Source organism: Meleagris gallopavo, chromosome 13, assembly GCF_905368555.1.
Source record: "Meleagris gallopavo chromosome 13, MGAL_WU_HG_1.1, whole genome shotgun sequence".
Classification (NCBI taxonomy): domain Eukaryota; kingdom Metazoa; phylum Chordata; class Aves; order Galliformes; family Phasianidae; genus Meleagris; species Meleagris gallopavo.
This window is the reverse complement of record NC_139416.1, coordinates 3,156,258-3,181,095: the sequence shown is the minus strand read 5'-3', so window position 1 is coordinate 3,181,095 and position 24,838 is coordinate 3,156,258. Positions and strand designations below refer to the sequence as shown.

At 38.4% G+C, this 24,838-nt stretch overlaps 1 protein-coding gene across 2 annotated transcripts in view; it reads left to right on the top strand.

Moving 5' to 3' along the window:
* Window positions 1-353: 353 nt before the first annotated feature.
* Window positions 354-24,838, top strand: part of MMP2 (matrix metallopeptidase 2) — a 35,451-nt gene continuing 10,966 nt past the window's right edge. The window contains 10 exon segments of one of the 2 annotated variants that reach the window (NM_001303205.1): window positions 551-694; window positions 4,895-5,121; window positions 7,089-7,237; window positions 9,342-9,470; window positions 10,933-11,099; window positions 11,101-11,106; window positions 17,255-17,426; window positions 19,211-19,384; window positions 20,515-20,670; window positions 22,361-22,514. In NM_001303205.1, coding sequence (NP_001290134.1) covers window positions 551-694; window positions 4,895-5,121; window positions 7,089-7,237; window positions 9,342-9,470; window positions 10,933-11,099; window positions 11,101-11,106; window positions 17,255-17,426; window positions 19,211-19,384; window positions 20,515-20,670; window positions 22,361-22,514 — 1,478 coding nt within the window. 2 annotated transcript variants of the gene reach the window in all.

The following is a 24,838-nucleotide window of genomic DNA, read 5'->3' as shown; positions in this document are numbered from 1 at the left end:
AAATGGTTACCAAGAGGCACTGTGTAAGACTGTAACCACATCTGGCTAAAGAAACATGAGGCAAGAAAATAGGCTAAAGAATAATACAAACACTTAGGAAGGAAAATAATGTTTAGGGGGCTGTTGTTTTGTTGTTTGTTATAATTTAAAAAATACAAAATAAGCATCTCTTTAATGTTAAGTCAGGTCTTGCACTTTGCTGCTTTCTGGCATAACTAAATGCTTTAGTGTATGCAAATGAGGAGAAAACGTGGCTTCTTTCAGCAGTAATAAGTATCTGCCTGTTGCTACCTTAAAATCACAGCAATCACATCTGGTAACTGCCCTTTTCTCATGTTTCCACTAGTTTTCAGACTTCCTCTTGTGGTAGCTTGAGACTGCGCATCTGGATGTTTTAAACATACAAAGGAATTGCTAGAGCAAGCAAAAGAGAAAACCGTGCAGAGAGTTAAGATGTGCAGATAAGCAACTAGTGCACTGTACAGCTAAAGTAACTGACAGCCAGTTAGAAAAATCTTTTTTCAAAGAGGATTGCAAAAATATAGGCAGAATGAAGACTCACAGTGTATTTGGCTTCGTTTTTAAAGTACTATTAATCCAAGTGTATCTTTTTAACAAAACTTTAGCTGCACCATCACCAATCATTAAGTTCCCTGGGGACAGCACTCCAAAAACAGACAAAGAGCTAGCAGTGGTAAGTGTTGGTTTCATCTTTGCTTCAGATTTGCTTTTCTTTCATAAGCAGATGTTTCTTTCTTCTTTCAGCTGAGGGCTAGGAAATGACTGTAGCATTCTCTCTCTAGTCTCTGGTAGTGCTCGCTAGCTAGCAAAGGTATCAGCTTTCAGAAGTAAAAACTAGAGCCAAGTAACGTTTCTCCTCTCTTAAAAAATTTAAAGGCAGCAAAATCTTTTTTCTTTTTCCTTAAGTGTACAAAATAATTTCATTAAATCATCGCAACTGTAATCACACAGATTCCAGTGGTAAGAGAGGAAAAGGGTAAATGTCTAATTTTTTTACTTATATCAAATAGAACTGTGGGCTATCAAGATTCACTTACAGAAATCTGGGCTTAATGCATGTATCACACAGCTTTCAGGATCTTGTTTTCCAGACTGTTTATTGTGCACTGCATAAACACAGCTTTAAAGGACAATTACAATTGAAAGCTGGCTCGAGTTTCAGAAGGCATCAGGACTGGTTCTGACTTCAATAAAACCCTCAGAGGTTTAAAGAAATATTCTTTTCCAGATTAATAAAAAAAAGTTTGGATTTCTGAATGTGACATTAGCAAATTATAGCTATAAATCTACAGTATTTTATTCTAACCTCATTTTAAGCCCTGTGGACCTTCATAAAAATTATGTTCTATGGGGAAGTCCATTTAAGGGGAGATTGAGATGGATCCTAATTTTAGCATGTAAATTATAGACATTTCTCTTCTTCAGCAGTAACTCCATTTTAAGGAAGATTGAGATAAATTATTCTTATTTTAGAATATAGAGGGTTGGAAGTTGGTCGCTGTTCTTTAGGAGCTGGTGTGCATCTTGGGAAAGCCTGCCAGGCTAATGGTCTGGGGGAGGGTAGAGAGAGAAATTCCAGATGGGAGCCGTGGTGGAAAGTTGAGGAAAAACAGATAAACTGACCCCAAAAGGGCACTCCCCAGCCTTTAACAAGACAAATTCACCAGAGCTTTTGTCTTGGCAGCACAGCAGCCAGGGGGTGGGGGCAGCATGTGTGGGAAAAGAAAGGGGAGTCATACGTAGTCTAATGGTAATTTAACCATCCTTAAATAATCTATTTTCCTTAGACACAGTTAGGCTTTTACTAAATAGCAGCAATCCACATCTCCCCTCCTCTCTACTTCTTTAGAGCAACCTATTTATTATGTGTACTCAGAGGAAAATTACAAGCTGGTTTAACACGGCAGTTCTGCTTTGTCTTTCTGGTAATATTCTTGGGCAAGATTAACTGGCTGCTTTTCTCTCACACTGTCCATCTGTACAGCCCCAACACTCAGAATCAGAACACAAATTGCTATGTTGCAGCTGGACCCTGTTTCATTAATGGGCTGGATCAAAATTCCAGATCACCACAGCTCCCTGCTGACTCTGGGGAAACTGAATTTTGCAGTCTAGGCCAAGATGTGGTTTACACAGACACTGCATTTTCTTCAAGATTCTCTCCTCATAGAACAGCTGGTTATGTCCATTTCTCATCTTCAGTAAAATCTCCATTTTAGGAAAAACCGAGAGAAGGGTTAGCTTTTTATTTAGAAACTTACCAAATACAATTCTTTATTGTGCCTCATTTTCTATTTTGTTCATTGTCTATCATACTTATAAACCTAAAATGGCAAGAGCAGCATCCTCTGTCCTCAGTAAAGTTCAGTTCTGATGTACAGTCTATGCTATACCATGGTATGTCACTGGCAGATACAAATAGAACTGTAAGACAATAGATCAAGCTACATTAAAATTATAATTGTATAAAAACAAATGTTCCAAACTGGCTTGTTTATGTTCTTAGTGCATTTCACATTAGGCCTTAGGCCCCATTTTCTCCGAGTAGACAGAAACTTGCTGGTAGCAAAGGTGAAACCATTGCATGCCCATTTCTTGCCAGTGTTGCATTCTCCTCGGGAGAAATACCACATCAGAATATGATGTGATAAAAATTATTAAAACTAAGCAAAATCTGTGCTTAGTCAGTAGGTAGATGGAGGACCTCCTGAAGGAAATGGTGTAACATCCTGATTAAATTATTTTCTGATTCAACTATGAACTATTTCCTATACAGGGTAAAATGAGGTACTCTTGGACTTAATGTTGATGAAATCCAGGTTCAGACAAACTGCGGTCATCAAATAACATTTCCTATGTTTTGTTGAGGTAGATAATGATTAGATACATAAAGTAAGGTTTCCCTCAGGAATATTTATAACACAAAGACTGAAATGCACAGTCATTTTGTCAGGCTTCTCAGAATCTTTGGTAAAAAAATAGTTCAGATATATTTACCTTGTTTCTTACCTTGGATTTGTAGTTAATAGTTTGGATACAATACCTGATGGACTCTCCTTCCTATGCTAAAGACAGTTTTACCAGAAAAGTCAGTAACCTACAACCTTTCCATCTACCAGTATCACTGGGAATGGCGTATCAGCTTTGTGCCATGCTAAACACCAGTCCAAATGGCCTACACACCAGTTTGGGAACACTCGCTGTTTGACGTGGCTCTAGCACTTCTTTTAGAGCTAGATGTAGAATTCTGTTAACCCAAACTGCAGTATGGAATTACTGAAAGCTCAAGTATAGAGAAAGAACAAGTAGAAGAGAACTGTAAAGTTCACTATATTGGATAAAGCCTGTAAGTCCAGACTGTTAGTCAAGCTGTGAATGAATGATAGGTAATTATCATTCAAGATGTTCCCAAATTAGCATATTCATCAATTATCTGCTCTTCATAGGGAATGTAAATTTAGCAATCTAAAACTGTACCTAGTCTAAACAATGCAACTGAACCTACCTTTGTAATAGTGCAAGCAGAGGCAGCAGCTTGAAAAACAGGTTTTCTCAAATTTAGTTTGGATCCAAACACTGAATCCAGATGTCCAAAATCACCAGCTGTCTTTGTTTTGGATCTGTTAATTCCCAGATAGGAATAGAGTTGATTAAGATTTTACACATTGAAGATATAACTGAAAGTTTTATTGTCTGACTCTTATGAGAGGTCACACTTTTCTTTTGACAACAATGTTGTCATGACAGGTTTCACCACATGTTACAGACTGCCAGACTACCAGGCATTCTCAGAGGGTCAGTGTCTGCCCAAAGACATTCAGTTATTCTGGCACTCTACACCAAATTTAAGAGGAAAAAAAAAAAAAAAAAAAAACTAAATCCTAAACAGCTTATATGAGCTTACGTGTGTTCTACACAGAAGGTGGAGACCATGAACAGATACTTAGGACTACAGCTATTAATCTACAGTTTAGCTCAACATAATTATACAGCTTATTAACAACATTTGAAAGACAAGTTGCTTAACTGTAACAATTGCCAGAGAACAGGCAAACCCACTGGTCCTCTGGGACAGAGGGAGCAGATCACAGCAGGCTGATTTAATACTCTGAAGTGGAACCACAATGGTGTGTCTGCAAATTTCATCCAGAAGGTCAAAGTTATAACTGATGATGTGCCACATGCTCTTTGCCTCATTTATTCCTTTTTTCTTTTTTTTTTTTTTTTTCCCCCCACGCATCCAGTGGAGTTTTTAAGTATGCACATACTGCTCAGATACAGTGTTCAGCCAACTGAGATATACCAAAGACTCTTCCTCAGGTCTTTGCAACGGTTGACTCAAAAACAAACACATATGACATTCAGAGAGCTGTTTGTGGTATGAATTTTGAAATTTGGAAATTTAAAAAAAAAAATCATTGTGGAATGATTTTTGTGTGTGTGGTTGGTTTGATACCTTAACTTGACAAGTTTCTCAATAATCCACAGAGTCTTCCAGGAAAAAAGTTCATGCAATCTAAGACTGTAAGCAGATTTACACATCATAAAGAAACCAAAAGAGATAAACTCATTTTCACTTTGTAGTTCAACATTAAAGCTCTTTGCTCTACTTAATAATAAAGAAATTCCACAAGCGAAGGTGACGGCTAATAGTGGAAATTATTGCTTAATTAGTAATGTTGTGTGATCAAGGATGGTTTGTGTCAATTGAGGAGATTCTGCTGGTCTCCGAGCTACTAACAATTGTAATTTTGAAAAGAAAACTTGCAAATTTCAGATGGAAAGCTAACATGAAATTACAGTACTTATTTGTAATGACTATTTATCTCTTATGAATTTTAAAGTCTTTGTTCTGTGCTTTATTATTCCCAAGCAATACCTGAATAAATATTATGGATGCCCGAAAGACAACTGCAACTTATTTGTACTGAAAGATACTTTGAAGAAAATGCAGAAGTTTTTTGGGCTGCCTGAAACAGGAGATTTGGATCAAAACACAATTGAGACAATGAAGAAACCCCGCTGTGGTAACCCAGATGTGGCCAATTACAACTTCTTTCCAAGAAAGCCAAAATGGGAAAAAAACCATATAACATACAGGTACTGTCTGTGTTTTGCTCATACATAACCTGAACACTTTTAAGGATGAACCAAACAAAGCACTTCAAAGTGGAGAAGGTGCTCAGTGGGTTACACAGTATTTCTTGAATTACAGTCTCGTATTTGGATGACTACTTTATACAAACATTTAAACAAGCATCAGAAAATTTCCATTAAAAAGTTTCAGGAATAATTATCTAAAGCTCAGCTTTAGGGTTTTGGTTGGGCCCAAAGAGATTTTGGTTTTGTTCTTTCTCTGCTGCAAGCATCCTATGGGATCTGGAGACCAAAGGAGTACGTTACTTGTCCATCTCCTTGATGGAGACCAAAGGACTTATTGACTGCAGAAGACAGGTAGGAAGACAGAGCCCTCTGCAGTCAGCAGTCATAAAAACATTGCTCATCAAATAAATTATAAAATAAAACAAATAAGCAAGTTTATTATTTATCAGCTTATAATCTCCAACAATCAGGAACCCAATGAAATAAAATTCAGCTTCAGTAGCCAGTCAGTGAGGAAAAAATTGTAGGTAATAAAGTAGGCAAACTACTAAATAAGGTGTGGGATGAGCATCTATCCACTTAAACAGATGATCTATCAACATAAGAAACATGAAAACTTAAAAATATATTAAATAATATGTCAATTTGTGTACTGCTTCTAAAAGTTTATGAACACTTATTTATGACTGTAGAACTTTCTAATGGCTAAGATGCAATCAAGTTACCACAGTTTGGTAAAGCACCACACTTTCCTGTTCTTCCATACCTTGGACAGTAGCAAATGCAAGAGATTCCAGCCCTCATGAAAGAAGGCTGCAGTATCATACAGTTGTTTGGGCATTTAAGCTGCTTCAGAGTTACCCTATGGTCGTCACAGACCAAGCACATACATACAACCAGCAGCTACTGTCAGGAGAAATCATTTAAAGCAAGACTGTTTCAATAGGTTTGACGTATTTTCATTTTTCACTTGTACTTTACAGAGTCATGCACCAACGTAGTTAAATTCAATAATAAAAACATTCCTGTGGATCAGATGGTCTGGGACAAAATATTTAGAGCAGCAAGAAAAAACAGCAGATTTGTCTTAAGTGCTTGACTCGGTCTGCTGCTCCCTTACTAGTTACAGTTGTACATATTACTCATTTTATGACTGTCTAATGAATGCTGGAGAAATGTGTGGCAGTGCACAAAGCCCTGTATTGCTGATATGCTTCCTCTGACAATATTATCCCTAGGCATAGAGTCGTTTCACCTGTTACACACAGCAGCAAAAAAAAAAAAAAAAGTTTTCTTTATGAAGAAGTTAGATGGCTGTAATACAAGGCACCGACAAATTCAATTAGAATATACAAACAAGAAAACCAACCACATTCAAGGTCTAGGGCTTTATCCTACCAACACACTGCTGAAGATTTAGCAATCAGTTGGCATAAAACAATATATAGCTAACTACCAAAGTGAGAGAGAAGGGCTGCTTTTTTTCTTGTTATTAAAGAGCAAAACAATCCAGTCTTGAGTTTTAGTGAGCTCTTTATCTGGCAAATCTTACAAAACAGGGATGCACTGGCATGTTCAGGTCTAAAGTGACAGCGTGACTTGCAAGCTTGTTAAGTAGTTTACAAGAACACAAATCTCAAATGTAATAGACAGAAAGAATGTAAGGTGTTGTCTTGACAGCAAACCAGCGCTGATGCAAAACTGAATATCTTATGCAAGGCCCACCACCATGCAAGTCTTACAGCCTCTGACTATAGAGTTAATGTTGCTGTGTCAATTCCAAAGAAAAACTGAGAAGTAACTACCACCTCTGAATGCACTTGGATCAGCATAAAGTCTGTACCTCATGTGGAGCAGCATTACTTCTTTAACTGGTTTCAAAGTCTTTTCAGCATTTTGATCAGTAAGCAACATATACTGGGAGGGAAGGTGTGTGTTTCTTAATTCTTCTTTTTATGTCTAAGGATTATAGGCTATACCCCGGATTTGGATCCTGAGACAGTAGATGATGCCTTTGCCCGAGCCTTTAAAGTTTGGAGTGATGTCACACCACTGAGATTTAACCGAATAAACGATGGAGAAGCAGACATTATGATTAATTTTGGCCGATGGGGTATATTTTCTATTTTTACATATGTTTTTGGTTTTGTTCCTTTCATTAATCCTTCATGTTGGAATGACTTACCCTCAATATGGAGGCTCATGAGCCTTTCTGGCAAATCTTGTCCTGGCTTGCACTTGGCTCGTACTGACTACAATCTAATTTCACTAAGTTTTTTTTCCTAAAATATATATATGTTAGAGAGAAAAATATTAGAGAGAAAAATATTTATAACATATCCTTATTCTATATTTATCTTTGCAAAAGAGGATTATTAGGTGTAACACTTTATTTTTAAATTTACAAACCAGAAATAGAAATGGGAAATATTGATACAATTTTCAGATGCAAAATGGCTTCTCACAACAGAAGAGTACGTACTGCCATCATCATCTCTATTTACACCTTCGTGCTTGTTTTTCCAATGGTAGTGGTAGAGGTCCTAACATATGAGGAGGCCTTAAAAATGGATTTGAGACTTTCAATTTATCTCCGTAACTGGTCTCTGTTCCTTAGCATGGCAGACTAGAGGCTTTCAACACATTCTTTGGTCTTGAAGAATTTCTAAGTATGGCTCTTAAACTGAATCCTGGTTTTAGTCCTGTTGATGATAAGCTTGATTCATTTCAGCTACGCATGCCTTCTCAATTAATTTTGGTTTTCTCTAAGAGAACACGATTTTCAGTGTATACCTGGGGCATTTCAATTTCTTACAGTCACAGAATTTTTAATACCAATGAAGACGTTTCTGAAGCCAGTCACCTGGGAGGTAGACTTTGGAAGTGAAGCAAACAGTTTAAAGAATAACTGAGCTCTTTGTAAAAGCCTCCATTTCAAGTTGGTTTTCTTTGCTTTAGCTACTGATGAGTTGACTTCAAAAGCTTCAGAGATTCTGCACAGAACCCAAAACTTCAGATCCTCATCCAGGCTGGCTTGGTTCACAGGACAAGCCTTACAAAAGCACAAGTGTTCCTGCTGATTTTAATACTTGCAGATTACACTCAGTTCAGAAATAGGGGGAGAATTTTTCCCACAGTTACTCATTCTCATCACATTATTGCCTACAAATTCACAGACTTGGGATATCCACAAAGTTGTTCATTTTTCAGTTTCTCTTAAGCAAAGAACAGGAGTAAAGCTTCTAAATTCACATCAAACTCTTGCTCCCTGAACAACTGACACACTAGTCTACTGAAATGAATGAACTGAACTAGTATTAAGAGGCTGACAGCACCATGAAATCAGTGCAACAGAGCAGAGATTCAAGCCTGTGTATTGAGGGTTTCTGTTAAATGGAAAGACATCAGACTGAAAAGCTTGAAATGATGCAACTGGAGATGCTGGCAGCCAGCTTTGCTGCACAGGTCAGTGTGGTGGGAAAGCTATGAATACCAGGGTTATGCCCTTGCCAGCCTGCCTTACCCACACACAGTGTACTTCCAAGAAAAGCCTACAGTGCAATAACAGGAGAGTTACTTAAAGTGCTGTTGCCTGTGAGCAGCCTGCATCTCAGAGTGGTTGATGTGGAGAAGGGACAGGCTCATTCACAGGACTCCAGGCGTTGAATAGGAGCTAGCTTTCCAGAGATTCTCTACTGAGAAGCACTCAGATGATTTGCGTTCCCCAGTTATGCAAAGAAAAGAACACAGCAATCTGATGTGTAACAGACAAAAGAAACCTGCAAAAAAGAAAACCCACCTTAACTTTCAAATCTGTGTTTTGGACTGATGCAAACTCTCTGAAAAAATACCTCTCATTTGCAATGTTTATTTTACAGCTCCTGCTAGTCTCCATTGAGAAATAACAGCACATGTGTTGTTGCACATCCAGTGTACAACATTTCACTGCTCTTCACAGTCTGATTCTCTTTCACAACACTTTTGTTATATAAAATAACATGCTGTCACAACTGCAAAACTGTCACTTGAAGTTCTTTGCAAGAATTGGCTTTCTCTTCTCCATTTCAGTCTTGCCAGCCCAGCCCATACCACTCACTAGAATATCTGTTGCTGTCTTGGATGAGAAAGTGCATATAATCATCATCATTTATGTATCCATTTTGACAACTGAGGTCATTAGAAACTGCTTTTTTTTTTTTGTCTGATTTCTCCTGCAGAACATGGTGATGGCTATCCGTTTGATGGCAAAGATGGTCTCCTGGCTCACGCCTTTGCACCGGGGCCAGGAATTGGAGGAGACTCCCATTTTGATGATGATGAACTGTGGACTCTTGGAGAAGGGCAAGGTACCAAACTTTTTAATGTTTCGGAACATATGTCTGCTAACTGCTTCAGGATGTTGCCTCAGGAACTGCACTAAATGTTTTCATTGACACGTCAAAAAGTTTTAGGAGAAAATATTACTACAGATGAAAATAAGTTCATACAATTTAAATTGTTCTCAACAAAATGTTTATGTAATTCCTAAATGTTTTGTAGGATTTCCATTCCTGTTCCTCTACCATTACCCCCTGAAAAATGGAACTAATAGACCTGATGCCTCAAAGCCTTGCTGAAGGGTGGAAAAGTACAAAGCCATGACTGATTTCAAATGCTTCAGTTCTCAGCTGCCCAAGATGCAATATTGCTATTAAGAGGCAGAATGCTGGGAACTTTTCTACTGGTATTCTCTTTTAACAGGACCTAGGCTATGATTCCAGTCTTTAAAAATTGAATCAACCACCTGAGTACTCATGGTATCTGTCAAAAACAAATGAAAAATAAACCCCTCACACATAGTGGGTTAAGAACAACTTCAAGAATCTTTAGTAGGCAGTAATCTTTATAAGGAAGTAACCAAAGAGACTGTTGTGTTCCACACTAGTACTGCTTGGTCTCACTTGTCTGAGGTCACACATTTTATCTGCTTAAGCTTCACCACAATCATATATTACTAACTATAATTCTTTCACTGTAGAATAAATTGGAAAGCTAGGAATAAGAATACAAACTCACGTTAGCTTTTCATTTCAAAATGTAGTTTTCTCAGCTGTCCTCCCACTCAAAGGAAATAATTGAACTTCAATACAAACTAGCCCAAATCCTTCACTTTGGCTTTATCTCTAGCACAAGCGCTGATGGGTAGCTGTAAGTAACTGGTAAGCTTCTCTGCCTCAGAGCAACAACAGTGAACAGGAAGAAACTGTTTTCCATATGTGTAGATATCCTACACAAGCATCCAATTAGTCACTGCCATTAAAAGAAATACTACAGCTATGCCAGTTGTTTGTACAGAACAGAGCACCAGTACCATTACCACCAAATCACTCAGTGCAGCAGCAGATCTCATTCAAGTCAAATTGCAAATACCAAAGTCATTTATGAGGCATGAGGTATGCTGGATCTCATGCTCAACATGAACGTGCTGCCTAGAAACTTTCAAAATATACTGAATATTTTAGACCACATTACCAAAGAAACTCAATTATTAAACATATTAACAGCATGTATATAAGTCCGCATTGCCAGAGTAACAACACCACATTTATTTTTCTGGGCTGATTTTAAGGACTGTTCATTCTAACACTTCACCATGAGTAATATCTATGTAATTCTTTCAAAATTACCAGTTATTACTTCAGCTATGATCACCTTGCCAATAGAGAGACCAACAACATATAGAATTTCAAAGCAGAAATCCACAATACATTTACACCAATATCCTCCAGTCAGTGACTCATTTCAGCATTGCATCTGTTCTCTTCGCAGTGGTTAGAGTAAAGTATGGAAATGCAGATGGTGAATACTGCAAATTTCCCTTCTGGTTCAATGGTAAGGAATACAACAGTTGCACAGATGCAGGACGTAATGATGGATTCCTCTGGTGTTCCACAACTCAAGACTTTGATGCAGATGGAAAATATGGCTTTTGTCCCCATGAGTGTAAGTAGAAAATCATTTCTAGTGTTCTTCTTCCTCCTAGTTTGTTCCCTTACTTGACTGATCTATCCATTCCCCTTTTACTTTTTCCCCCATTTCCCTTCTGGTAGATTCAGATTTACTCATCTTTAGTATCTCCGCTGTAATTAAGCAGAATCAATTGGTGTAGAGTATGTAATTGATAATGACCCAGCCCAATTCCTTTTTCTAAACAAGAAAATACTGAAAATGTGCCTGAAGCAATGAAGATGTATGAATGACTCCATTCATACATCAAAGATACAAAGGTTCAATTTCACAATCCAGGAACAAACCACATTTTAGCATAAGGATAAGGTCAAATTCAGGAGTGCACTAAAGGACAGAAATTTCTCCCTAAATTGCAGGCCATTCCACTGACAATTGTACTATCTCTTTCAAGAGCAGCAACTGCTGAAGTCTAGCAGTTAGAGATGAAATCCATTAAGGCAAATTTCTAACCTCACATATCAATTTACTCATTTTAGCAACTGGTAGCTCAAGTCAGCCCAGTCTGGAAGCCCTTTTCATGCACCATTACATTACCATCACAAGTCATCCTATAATTGCCATGTTACTGCTTTTCAAAATAAAAACAATTGAATTTCAAGTGGTTATCAGTGCTGGTAAGAAGTGATTTCTATATTAGTACATCACAAATTACTAGCCAAAATAGCATGCACAGTTGTAAAGTTTAGATTTTTATTTTAATGTATGCGTTAGGACTGTTAATTAACGAAGAAGTTGCAATTGCTCATCTTATATATAGGATCAACACTATTTCAGAGATCATCACTGTGTCATCATCTAGGCAAAAATGTTAGTGGGCCTAGGACAGCTAGGATCATACTTAATTTCTAGCTTGTTAGAGAATCCTTGCCAGTACAAGTAATTCATTTCATGTTTGGACTTCTAGGATACAATCATTAACAGGACAATTTGTATTGTGCTGGCATGCTGCTATTACTTTTTCTACAATACACAAAGCATGATTATGATTTTAAAAAGAAATTATAAACCAACTTGTTCCCCAGTAAATACTGGGAATATATTCATGTTCTTGGAATTCTTGATTAATCTACTAGATACAAGGTTTCAGATAATTCATTACTGTACAAGTGTTAATTTGATCTCCTGTATATCACACAGCATGGAAACTTCAGAGAAGCATTACATATAACTGGCTGTAACCTTGATAAATCAATGCCAAAAAGAAAAGAATATAGAAAATAAGGAGCTTTTAAACCACTAGATTTGTTCCAGTACTGCAGTTTCCCATATTTATTTTTGATCTTTGTACATAACAAATTGCTCTCAACTTTTGGGAGCAAGCAGTGTTTCATCATTCCTATTACCTGACATCTGAGCAATGAGCACACAGCACCACTATAACTGCTGCTGCTATGACAGAGCAAATAACGCCAGTTATGAAAGAGAACAAAACAGAAAGTAACGGAACTTTTGCTGAACTCGTGATAATCTTGCTTGGAACAACAGCACTAAGTTTATTTTCAAGACTGTACACTTTCCAAAAGAAGATAATGTTTCTGTATAAGCAAGCTAACAGCTGTCAGAGAAAATCTGTTGCAGAACGTAAACAGTCTTCTAGCATTTATGCACGTACAATCAATAGGTGCACAACTGTACATTCAGTAGCTGTACAGAGGTTTGGTTTAGTAAGATTATGGTGGTGGAAAAACAACCAAAACAAATGGAAACGCTCACCAGTGTTGTAGGCCTGCAGTAAACTCCACAAGGAGCAACCTCCAGAAGAGATCCTTCCTCAGTGGCAGTCAGCTCTTAAATGGGTCTAGGAGAGGTGCAGCCAGGCTCCACCGCTTCCAGTAGCACAGGTGAATTGCCTTCAGCTGTCCTCCTGCAGCTGACTCATGGCTTGCTTCAGGTGGTCAATCAGAGGTTCAGGCCGTGATCAACAGATCCCATACAGTACGTTAAAAAAAAAAGTATGCTTTTCTTTCCAAAAACCTAACTGCCCATTCTATACCATATCTAGAGCTGGGATCTACCGTGGTGATGACTATTTATTTGGGCATAGCAGATGAAGAAGGAAGAGCATGAACTTTTACCAGATTTCATTTAATGAAAGGAGATACTACAATTACAATTAGCTACATTCCTTTCAGAACTAGCCTCTTCAGCCTAACATTTACTTCAGTAAATGGCATGTGCACACATGCACAGAACTGCACAATCATTCTTTCCTCAAACTTTGCCTTCTCTTTTACTCATTCTCTCCCCACCCTTCCTCAAATCTCTCCTTCCAGCTGGAAAAGAGCAGAATTGGGTTTATTTTTTTAAGATAGCTGAAATGCTCAGAGACTGTATGAATTAGGCCTATATTACAGGAGGCTGGACAAACAGACATCTGCATGCCATGACTGATACCTTTGTAAAATGCTGAAACCATACAAGACAGAAAATGTGAGCAGTGAAGCACTCTCAGTAGGAGTTGGTTCTGGAATTTGGTCTTCCTGGAAATGCTTGTATCAAGGTTTCTGAAACGGAACAGAACGATTTCAGCCTTTTGTTTCTGATGTAATTGTTTTGCAAGATCCTTGAACAGTTCTGCACAGATGTTTCTTATTAAATTCAGAGCAGCATTGTTCACTCATTATTCCAAGACTCCATTTGCTAAACCCTGCTAATAAATTCAGATAGGGAAGGATTTACATCATACAGCCTGTATTGGAGGCAACATTCCTAGTTGTCAGTGTTCGTTTCTGTCTTTTAATTCACCAAAGTTAGTTTCAATTCACTTCAATACGCCACGGTGGCTCATTTGGAAACATTTTTCTTAAAGCTGTGGTACTGCACTAGGCCTTTCTAAAGTTCATCTCAGATCTGTACCCTCATTTTGTAGGCTGACTCAGAAATCATTTTTTAAAGAAAAATGGGAAAGCAGAAAGTTGTTTATGTGCTACACAAATTTTATACAGCTGTGTAAAACCTCTCCTTTGCCATAAGGAATCAAGCGATGTTGAACCCTCTCCCTACCAAAGTCCACTTACACTACAGGGAGTTAAGGTTCCAATCTTGGCCCTCCAATACCTAACATTACTGCTATCTGTCTTAATCCAGAGCTTTCCACATCAGTGAAAGACACATAAGCTAACCAGCTGGTCACACGTAACAGTTTATTTAACCCAGTGGGGTTCTCTCTGCTATGCCATCTTTCATACTGAGATCTTGATTCAGGTTGTGTCAGTCCAACTTAGAAAGCTGGACAATGTCCTGAATAGTAGAAACAGAATAAAAATGGGTTTCCTCTACAAGTCCCACAGGTCAGATACCTCTCCTTGCACCAGTCACCACCAATCCTGTAGGCTGTCACTGCAGCTTGACTCACAGGTTAGTTACATCCAGCCTAAATCTGCTGTTGCAAATGTAGAACTTTACAAATTTTTAAACTGTTGAATTTACTGTGAAGCAGAACAAGAGACAGGCCCTTTTAAGATCTTACAATCCACCAAGCTCCTTGTTTGTTTGTTTTGGGGAAATAGTCCCTTTAATTTTCATTTACATCAAAGCAAAGACTTTTCTAGTAATTGTTGGGGATGGAGGGAAGGAATCCTTGAAAACTTAAACCTCTGATATTACCATCACATGATGTTACGTCAAACAAAATGAAAAACTGTTTTTTGACTGTGACTCAGAAGGACTCCATGAAAAGCTGTACAAGACTGATTTTCCTTATGTTTTCTGCAACTAAGCCATGTTTTAACCTTTTCTTTTTTCTTTTTTTTTTTAATTAAAAAAAGCTATTAAAATAGAATTTGCCAGATCTAGATTTGGAAGCAGCCCATGTGGTAAATGAGTCATCTCAAAAACTTAGCTTAATTTTGCTTTCCAAATCTATCTTTTAAAAAATGAAAAGATTTTCTCCAATCAGCACAGACACAGTCCTAGTAAATATGTTTCCTATTTTACTGCAGAATATTAAAAAATACAAACATTTGCAGCTTGCTCTTTTGGGGAGGCACAGTGTGTGTTACCATTACATCAATGAGCAGCTTTTGCTCAGAGACAGGAACTCTGTAGCTGCCTCCATGTCAAAGATGCAGAAGGACCTAGAGAAAAGCTTGGCCAGATCTGAAGTTCAGAACACCCTCCCACGTGAGCCAGGCCTGCAAGATCCAAGTCCTCTCTGTACTGGGGCAGGAACTCACATCAGTAATGTAGTGGTTATATCTTTGATTCTGTGGCCAATTGCTGATTTAAGCGGAAAAGCAAAATGAATCATTTGTGTCACAATATCTCATCGTCAGAGCCCTTCTCTGCTGCCCTTTGGACAGAAAAAAAGTCTTGGCTTATTATTTATTCCTACTCTAAAAGGTAAAGCTTGCTCATAAACATTGTCTCTTCCCAGCTGTGTATCAGACTAAGCAAAGACACAAATCCTCAAAACCTACACAAAGACACTGGGGCTACAAGAGCTATTTGGTCATCAGAAATGATAGCAGCAAAGTTATAAACAACTTGGTAAGCCTTCCTGCATAATATTTGGATTTTAGCTTTGGATTTATAGCGGGGGAGGAGGAGAAAGATGTCCTCCTCGTGATCTTAAAAAGGCTAAATCATGCATTCTTTACACTGGGAATTCACAAAGTTCATAGAATCATAGAATAGCTTGGGTTGAAAGAGACCTCAAGGATCATCAAGCTCCAACCCCCCTGCCACCAACCTCAATATCTGATACCAGACCAGGCTGTCCAGGACCCCCATCCAACCTGGCCTTGAACACCTCCAGGGATAGGGCATCCACAGCCTCTCTGTGCAGTAGTTCCAGCACCTCACCACTCTCATAGTAAAGAACTTCCCCTAATAGCCAATCTAAATCTTCCCTTCTTCAACTTAAAACCATTTCCCCTTGTCTTGCTATTATCTACCCTTGTAAAGAGTTGACTCCCCTCCTATTTGTAGGCTCCCTTTAGCTACTGGAAGGATGCAGTGAGTTCACCCAGCAGCATTCTCTTCTTCAGGCTGAACAAGCCCAACTCCCCCAGTCTGTTTTCATAGTTTCATTCTGACATGCTGTGCTTAAATCTCAAGGAGAAATAGTATGTGGCAGCTTGAGGATGTTTCTGTCTCAGTTCGGTGCAAGTCTGGCCTAGCCTTTTGCCCTGAGGTTTCCTCCCACCAGCACAGGGCACTCACATGGACAGTCGTACCACTGAGGATTCCTGCCCATAGAGTGGCCCAGAGAAAAGACAGGCAGATTCAAATCTTTTGAATGCTCTGAGCCATCTGTATTTTCATGCAATTCAGCTTGGATGCGATTCCAGAAATTTTACTCCAATCCTAAAACAGGTCCCAGGGCTCTTGACTCAGTTTAACCTACTCCATCTATGTGAGAGACTTGCAGTTCTCACAGATGAGCCATGGGGACTTGTTTGTGTATGTGCACAGACAACAATGAGTCCCTAGAAGATCAGCTTGGGAGCACTAACAAAGCAAAAGGCAGGAGGATCTCCCAGCGTTCAGCTTTGTTAGAGGAATCTTGCTTGTCTAGGGAGTGCTTGAGCACAGCTGTGTGGATGCTTGGAAATGAGAAGCAAAGCCTAAGGGAAATGCCTCCAGGATATAACATCTAACTAACTCTACCACAAGCTAGCATCTTAAAGAAGTATGAAACTTAAAGAGCTATTAGGAAAACTGTCCAAGGCTCTGTACAAAGCTGACTATCCTAGCTAACATTTTTGATGAAAGGTAAACTAATCAGCAAAGCACTAAGGAACAGGAATGATTTTATCAGAATGGCTTTCAGAAACACTGATTAAAGAAGATATATTAAACATTTTATGTAATGGGACAGGCTACAGAGGATTCGTACAATCCACACCGCATTCCATCAGCTTAGTAGAGTTTTCTTCCTTCCCAGTTAATTTGTAGTTATTCCTTTCTGTTCTTCATTTCCTCTCTAGTGATACTGTACCACATCCATCTCTCTTATCAAAGTATTTTTGGTGTAAAATAGAGGCTTTAAGTGAACACTGCACACAATGTGTACCTAATCACTGTCAAGACCTCAAACATCACCACTGGCACATTATGATTTCTCATGGATTCTGAGCGTTGTGTTTTAATATTTTCCTCTTCTGGTTTCCCAACAGCACTTTTTACAATGGGTGGCAATGGTGACGGACAGCCATGCAAGTTTCCCTTTAAATTTCAAGGCCAGTCCTATGACCAGTGTACAACAGAAGGCAGGACAGATGGATACCGATGGTGTGGAACCACCGAAGACTATGACAGAGATAAGAAATATGGATTCTGCCCAGAAACTGGTATGAGGAACACTGTTTGCATAACAGTATAATTTGTCATTGTTTTAAGTAACAAAAATACTTTTTACACCTGTACCAGAGTGTATAGAAGTCAGTGAGCCAGGTACAACTTCAGTATTGGTGGCTGTGAGCAATCTGTGTAAAATATACTGAATGTGGCATGCAGTACTACACTAGATCTACCCAAAATACGCAAAAGTCATCGAACCGTAGGAATAAATGTCTACCACTGCATGATAATTATGAGTAGATTACAACTTGTTAATGGCCCTGAAAGAGAAGACTCATGACAGAATAAAGTATAAGCAATATTTTAACTCTCAATAAGTAATATTTTAACATTTTCACATGGGAAAAAATAAATCCTGTTTAGTACAGTAAACTTGAACTAATGGATCTTTTTAGCAGATCAGGGGAACTGAGTAAAATGTTTTATCCAGGAAAATAAATCCTTGCTTTCTTTACAATTTTTTTTTAATACCTATATATTTTTAACTTGAATTACATGAATTTTATTACACAAAAGAACAAAAAAATACCTTTTTGTAGCTGGGCATGTTTTCAGTTTTAGGATACCGGCTACAGATACAATTATTTAGACTCAATGAGTTAGTAGCTGTGGTTCTAAAATCTCAGCCTTTTGCTAGAGCCAAGGTGAAGCTATGCTCAAGCACAATGGGCCATAAGCCTCTGTGCATAGCTGGCACAACTGCCAGCTGAGAGCACACAGGCGTACCCTGATTTTCCCATCTTGTGAAAATGCCCTACTCATTTGAAATATGGATTTGTATGAGTGTTTGGTTTCCTGATATTTCTGATATTCAGGTATAACCCTTCAATTTTGCCTTACAAATTATTTAAAAAGGAAAAAATTAAAATTTAAATTAAAGAAAGGATCAAATTCTTTATAACATGCTACATAGTTAAGAAGATGAAAATCTGAAGCATAGGTCAACAGGCAAAAGAAGCAATAGAATTCGCAGCGCAACAAGAACCTAGAATCTATATATCAAAACTCCTAGATAAAGAGTCTCTATTACTGAAACAATGAAATACATGTTGTTTAAGCTTTTTTTTTCTTTTTCTTTTTCTTTTTTTTTATTTATTATACATTGCCATATATTTTGGAGCTCTGAAAAGATTTAGGGGAAATTTTTGCAAGTTTTTGTGTCAGTATTGTAAAAAAAAAAAAAAAGTTCAATTAGCGAAAGTTTGAAACCATAGGTTTTTAAAATGCATCCTGCTGTCAACATAAAGTAATTCCTCAATCTATTACATATCACCTTTTGACTTCTCCACTGGACCTTTTTTCTTTGAAAGCTTATATTTCAGTGGGACAACTAACAACCACTTGATGCTCAGTGGCCCTTCGAGTTTTCTGACGCTAAGCCTACTGTGAATCTTCATGAGCTACATTAAGACATCAACAGGAAATTATCAACAGCATTATCAAAATGACAACATAAAGATATTTACTATGCAATCTTCCTCCTCAAAACACTGCTACCCATTTCTTTCTCAAAGCTGTACACATGGGGCCAGCACTTCTCCTTCCCACCAAAACAAATGACAAATTCATAGCAATGGCAATAGCTAGACATTTCTCTTTTCTGTCAGAGGATTTTCTTCTTAAATAATACTTTTAATCTTATTCTTGGCACTGTTAAGAGTATTTCAGATTTTCTGCTCGCTTTGCCGTTTAAAGTTTAGCTTCAGAAAAGAGACATCAGATGAAGCTTACAAGTGGGATTTCCTTCTCACTATTTCTCTACCATTTTTCATAGCCATGTCAACAGTTGGTGGAAATTCAGAAGGAGCTCCTTGTGTATTCCCCTTCATCTTCCTTGGGAATAAATACGACTCCTGTACAAGTGCAGGTCGCAATGATGGCAAGCTGTGGTGTGCTTCTACCAGCAGCTATGATGATGACCGCAAGTGGGGCTTTTGTCCAGACCAAGGTAACACAGTGTCAGAGCCATACAATGGAAACAACATTCCGAGCTGGTGACACTGTGAATATTTCATTTTCATCCATCACTCCTGTCTGGTTAGAGTACTTCCTCCCCACCCAATATCTGAGCAAAACCCTTACTTTGAAATCTGAGAAAAATCTTAAGAAGTTCCAGAGTTGGTCGGCCTGAAACTGATTTTTTAAAACTGCGGTGAGAAAGTATACGTCTAAAATATAATAACAAAAACCATTAACAAAAAAAAAAAAAAAAAAAAAAAACTGAAGTTTTTCTTTCATGACCAAATTTTCCTTCAAATTTAATATCCATATGTACTATAGTATTTCTCTCATTATATAGGAATGAGACTCCAATGCCAGTCAAATCAGGAACAAACACTAAATGTAAAAAATGAATCCATTTGGAACAGATATTGCCAGAGATGAAAGAAAAAAAAAAAAAGAGTACTGGGAATTGGAGAGCCCTGCTAAGTTTATATAGTGAATACAAGTATTTAAAGTTAATTGTGTTAATCCTTGCCCTTGTTTGTAATATTGATAAAATTAAATAATATAAACAGCATTTTACACATCTACAAACACGTGCTAGATTCAGGTTTTTGATTATTTTCCTTTTTTGTTTTAGAAGGAAAACAAATGCCATATTTTAGAGACTGTTTGGACATAACTGACAAAAAATGTTCCAACGACAAAAGACTTTTTAAAACTTAGTCTTTGGTACAACAGTGCTGATTCAGGCTTTGTTTAGACACATGACTATTCAGACCTGTTTAACACTTTCATGATTTGAGATCTAGATTGCAAGTTTAATTCTTCTGTGCTTAAAAAATATGATTTTATTTATTACACTTTCTTGTTTCACAGAAGTATTAAGACTGACTGTGTTCAAAGTTACATGTGAAAGTCCAGCAACATCAGCTATAGAAGAGGTTTTAGACTCTCGTGAAATACCATTCTGGATCTATGTATGACATACGTATTTGGAGGCTGTAAATACTATTTTGTTTAGGATTGGGAGACTTGTGACAAATGGAGAGGAAAATGAAACAGTGACTAACCTGCATGGTGCCTTTTTATTTAGATACAAGGCAGCTGATACTAACTTGCTGTGTTATCCAGGATACAGTCTCTTCTTGGTTGCTGCCCATGAATTCGGCCACGCAATGGGATTAGAGCACTCGGAGGACCCCGGAGCTCTCATGGCCCCAATCTACACCTACACCAAGAACTTCCGACTTTCTCAGGATGACATTAAGGGGATCCAGGAGCTATATGGTAAAGTTGTCCCTCATTGGCAGAATTCATCAGAAATGTATGGAGCACAGGTTGAGTTTTGGGTCTCAGAACTCACAGTAGATGTCACAATGCACAATATTGCAAATGCCAGAAACATCCTCTGTTTCTTTCCCTAGTTGCTCCATGTTACTATCAGGGGTCTTACTTTAAACAAATATCACAATTTAAGGATGAGGAGTCATTAAATTTATTGCAATAACAAGAGCCTCCAAACCCCCCTGACAAATGGCTTTCCAGGACAGTGAAATGCTGTGTTTTCCTCTATCTTGAAAAATCTGATGTGGGTGTTTTTGTCTACACAACCCTGATCTTCCCAGCTCACAACCCTTCCCCACAAGGGCAAGAGTTTGTTTCCTGTCCCAGCTGGAAAAAAGTTCACATTGACTTCCCACTACTCAAGTTCTGTAGTGACAATAACATTTGCAGATAAAGCGTGGGAGATTATAGCTGTGTGTAAACGAATTTGGAAGGCTCACAGATAAGTACTTTTATGCTGGTATATCTTTAAAATTCATTACTTTTTTCACAGACATTTAGTAAAATGGATAGAAATAATTATGATTGAAGGCCCTTCTGTTTATCCATTTTCCACCCTGCGAAGGCAGAAATATCCTACAGTCAATTAAGCAGTCTAGAAAAATGCATTTCATTTCTCTTTCTGCACTTTCTACCAGGATATCTTCCTATTCCTATGGCATAGCACTCAGAACCTCAGAAATTATTATCCTTATAATCACGTGAGACCTTCTTTGTCAAAAAACAGGTTTAACTTTTTTCTTGTTTTGTTCTTAGTTCCTTTAATTAAGACTGAGAATTGAGACATGGGCAAGGTTAAGTGAATTTTCTGAACTCACCCAGCATGTCATTAATAGAGCTTAGAATTTAACCCAGTGTTCTCCAGTTACACATCAAAAGCCAAGACAAAACTATGATGGTTCTTTGTAATAACGCTTTGAAATAATACTTACCCAAACTGCATTCTATATAAAACAACTGTTTGGAAAAAAAAAAATTCTTCCATTACTGTTACTTCAAATCAGCTACTCACACACAGTGTTTAACAAAGTTGATCAGTCTGATGTCTAGGGTAAGCCTCGTAACAACCAGAAAATAAAGAACAAACCAGGCAGCAAAGAGCATGTTCTGAAAAGCACGTTTTGATTAGTGTTAAAGACACAAGGACCGTACACAAATTACTCAAAATTCATCTTTATAATCTGCAAAATATTAGCACTTGTAAAAAGAAGAAAAATCCATTTTGATGCCTCTCTCAGCTGAGTTGCAGAGAATTCTGAATAGAAGGACTTCAAAGTGCATTTCTCTTCATTCTACAAATCACTATAATAAAAACTGTAATGGTAACACTCAAACTCAATATAGTCAACCCTGGATCTTTCACTTAAACAGACAGATAAAGACAACAGATACAGCTAGGTGCAGTGTCTCAGGTGGCATCACAGCAGATTCAGGCAGGACTGGAAGCTAAGGCCTTCTCAGCTGGACACAGCCACCCTTCTTTACAAGAACTTCATTAGAATTTTTCCTCTTCAAAGTCTTTCTCAAAGCTATTCCTTTGTATTAATTATGATCATTCACGATCTCTGTTACGGGTGCAGCACTGCATTACAGCATAGTAGAACACCCAGAATCCCTCTGTTCACTCTTGCAGAAGTATCACCTGATGTGGAACCCGGACCAGGGCCAGGACCAGGGCCAGGACCACGTCCTACCCTTGGACCTGTCACTCCAGAGCTCTGCAAGCACGACATTGTATTTGATGGAGTCGCACAAATTAGAGGAGAAATATTTTTCTTCAAAGACAGGTGAGTGAGATAAATTGCTTACTGATGGCATCTGAAGTATCAAACCTGTTCATCAGAGTCTAGGAAGTTATAATTAAGTACAAACTATCATTTCTTCTGTATGCTCAGAGATAGCAACATGTCCTAATGAGCTCCTAGGAGAAAGAAATGGCACATTCTCTTGTTATGGTTAGATGATGCAGCCTCCTGCACACTGCTGGCTCACCATCAGACCAGTGATCAGTTCACCAGGACCTCGCCTCACCAGTAAGTAGTGGTGCTTGGGGCTGTTACACTTTCCAGTGTGCAGGACTTCCCAGCCCATTGTGTAACTGCATGAGGCACCTGTCAGCCTGCTTCCACTGCTTGTTGAGGTCCCCCTGGATGGGAGCACCAGGTAGTCCACTTAGTTTTCTACCACCAGCACGCTTTCTGAGGACACGCTGTCCCTTCATCTAGGCCATTAACAAAGATGCCGAACACTGCTAGATCCAGTACTGTCCCTTGAGATACACCCCCAGTGACTGACCTCCAAACAGACATCATACCACTGATCACACCCTCTGGGGCCTGCTCTTCAGCCAGCCCACCTCACTGACTGCTTATCTAGCCCATGCTTCATCAGCTTCTTTATGAGCATCTTAACATAGACAGTGCCAAAAACCTTTAGAGTCCCTTCCCCTCATTCACCATGCCAGTCATTTCATCACAGAAGGTCGGTCCGTGCTGACTACTCCCAGTCACCTTCATGTCCAAAAGGCTGCTTGTAATTACAGGCCAGTGAGGTAGCTCACATGAGCAGTAATATTGAAATAAATTAATCTTCTCTTAGAGCTACTTTCAAAGAATTTTGAGAGTCTGGAACTTTCAACCTCAGTTGTTTTAGGCAGTTTTGTGGTGATTTTTAACTTCTGGCTTCTGCACTGAGAATATTCATGCCAAGATGTAATGACAGCTGGGCTGGTACTAGTTATAACCAAAACCTGAGCAAAATGCAAGTTACCTCAAGAAAAAAGATCTTGTTCTCATGGTATCTTCAGCCCAATTTTACAGACTAGAGAGCTAAAATTAACCTTGGTGTCTCTGCAGGCTTCTACAGAGTTGCAACCAGGTCAAAAGTGTCAAGTAGCTGGGAAATGTATCCCAACTTCTAAATGTTTACACAATATCTGACCCCCCTCCCACATCTTAAGAGATTTACCAATCTGTAATGTTAATCACAAAATTAGCAATGGAAGAGATGCATTAGGCAGTCTATTACCTGCCAAAGAAGGATTCACTCCCTATAAAACATTTCTGAATGTTTCTACAAGGATAGTAACTCAGCACTGGAAATCCCATTACTTTCAGCCAAGTACAGTTCTGGAGGCACTATCCTTCCTTATTTCATTCCACATAATCTGCACTCCAGAGAAAAGATTCAAATCTGATTCTGGGAACATTTCCAATCTGAACACATCTCAACAGAAGTACTCTATCCAGAACTGGTGACAATAATCTCCGATGCCTCCTCTATCACAATGTTTAAGCAAAACTTGAGTGTAGGCATTACAGTGGCCTGGTCCAAAAAGGGTCTGTTTTTCTCCCATGTGCACAAAGACACAGTTATGGAAATCTGCCAGCAAAACTGTCCTTGGATGGTTTAATCTAGGTTTAGTCCAAAATCATTAAATAATAGTATTATGTGGCACACAGCTGCCATAATTACACATCAAAGTCATTGATGATTAGAACAGGCTCCATGAGTACAAAGGCTCCACAACAGAAGACACAAGAGGCCTTTTTGGTCCAAAAGAACAAATTCCTGATATGTGGCAGGAAAACGAGGCAGCTGCACAGCTGCAGCTTCCACTGCCTTTGCCAGGCCCTGTATTACCCAGCTGCTCAGCAATGAAGAGCATCTCCTAAAGACTGTGAGACTTGGCATCCCCGTGCTTGAGATACTCTAAAGCTCTATTTTCCCTTCTGTAAATCAATGTCTGGTTGATTCATTCATCCTCAGTTGCTGTGAACATTCTTCCAAAGCAACTGAAGATCTAGGACCATGTATTTTTGGTGTGTATGCTCAAATCAAACATCATCTCCTAGCATATATAAACATACAAGTATCTCAGTCTGACATACTGAAACACATTTTCTTTGCTCCTTGACAGATTGTCAACAAATCAAAAATAACCTTTGTAGAATGCTTTCAGTTTCAGCAATGCAGAGACTGTGATTATGTTATTATAACTGGGAATTTTTAATGTTCTCCATTTGTATTACAAGTACTATAAGCAAAAAGGATTTGTTCAATACATCCAGGGGGCTGAGTCCAATACCTCCTGTACTGAGCAGACTCCTAC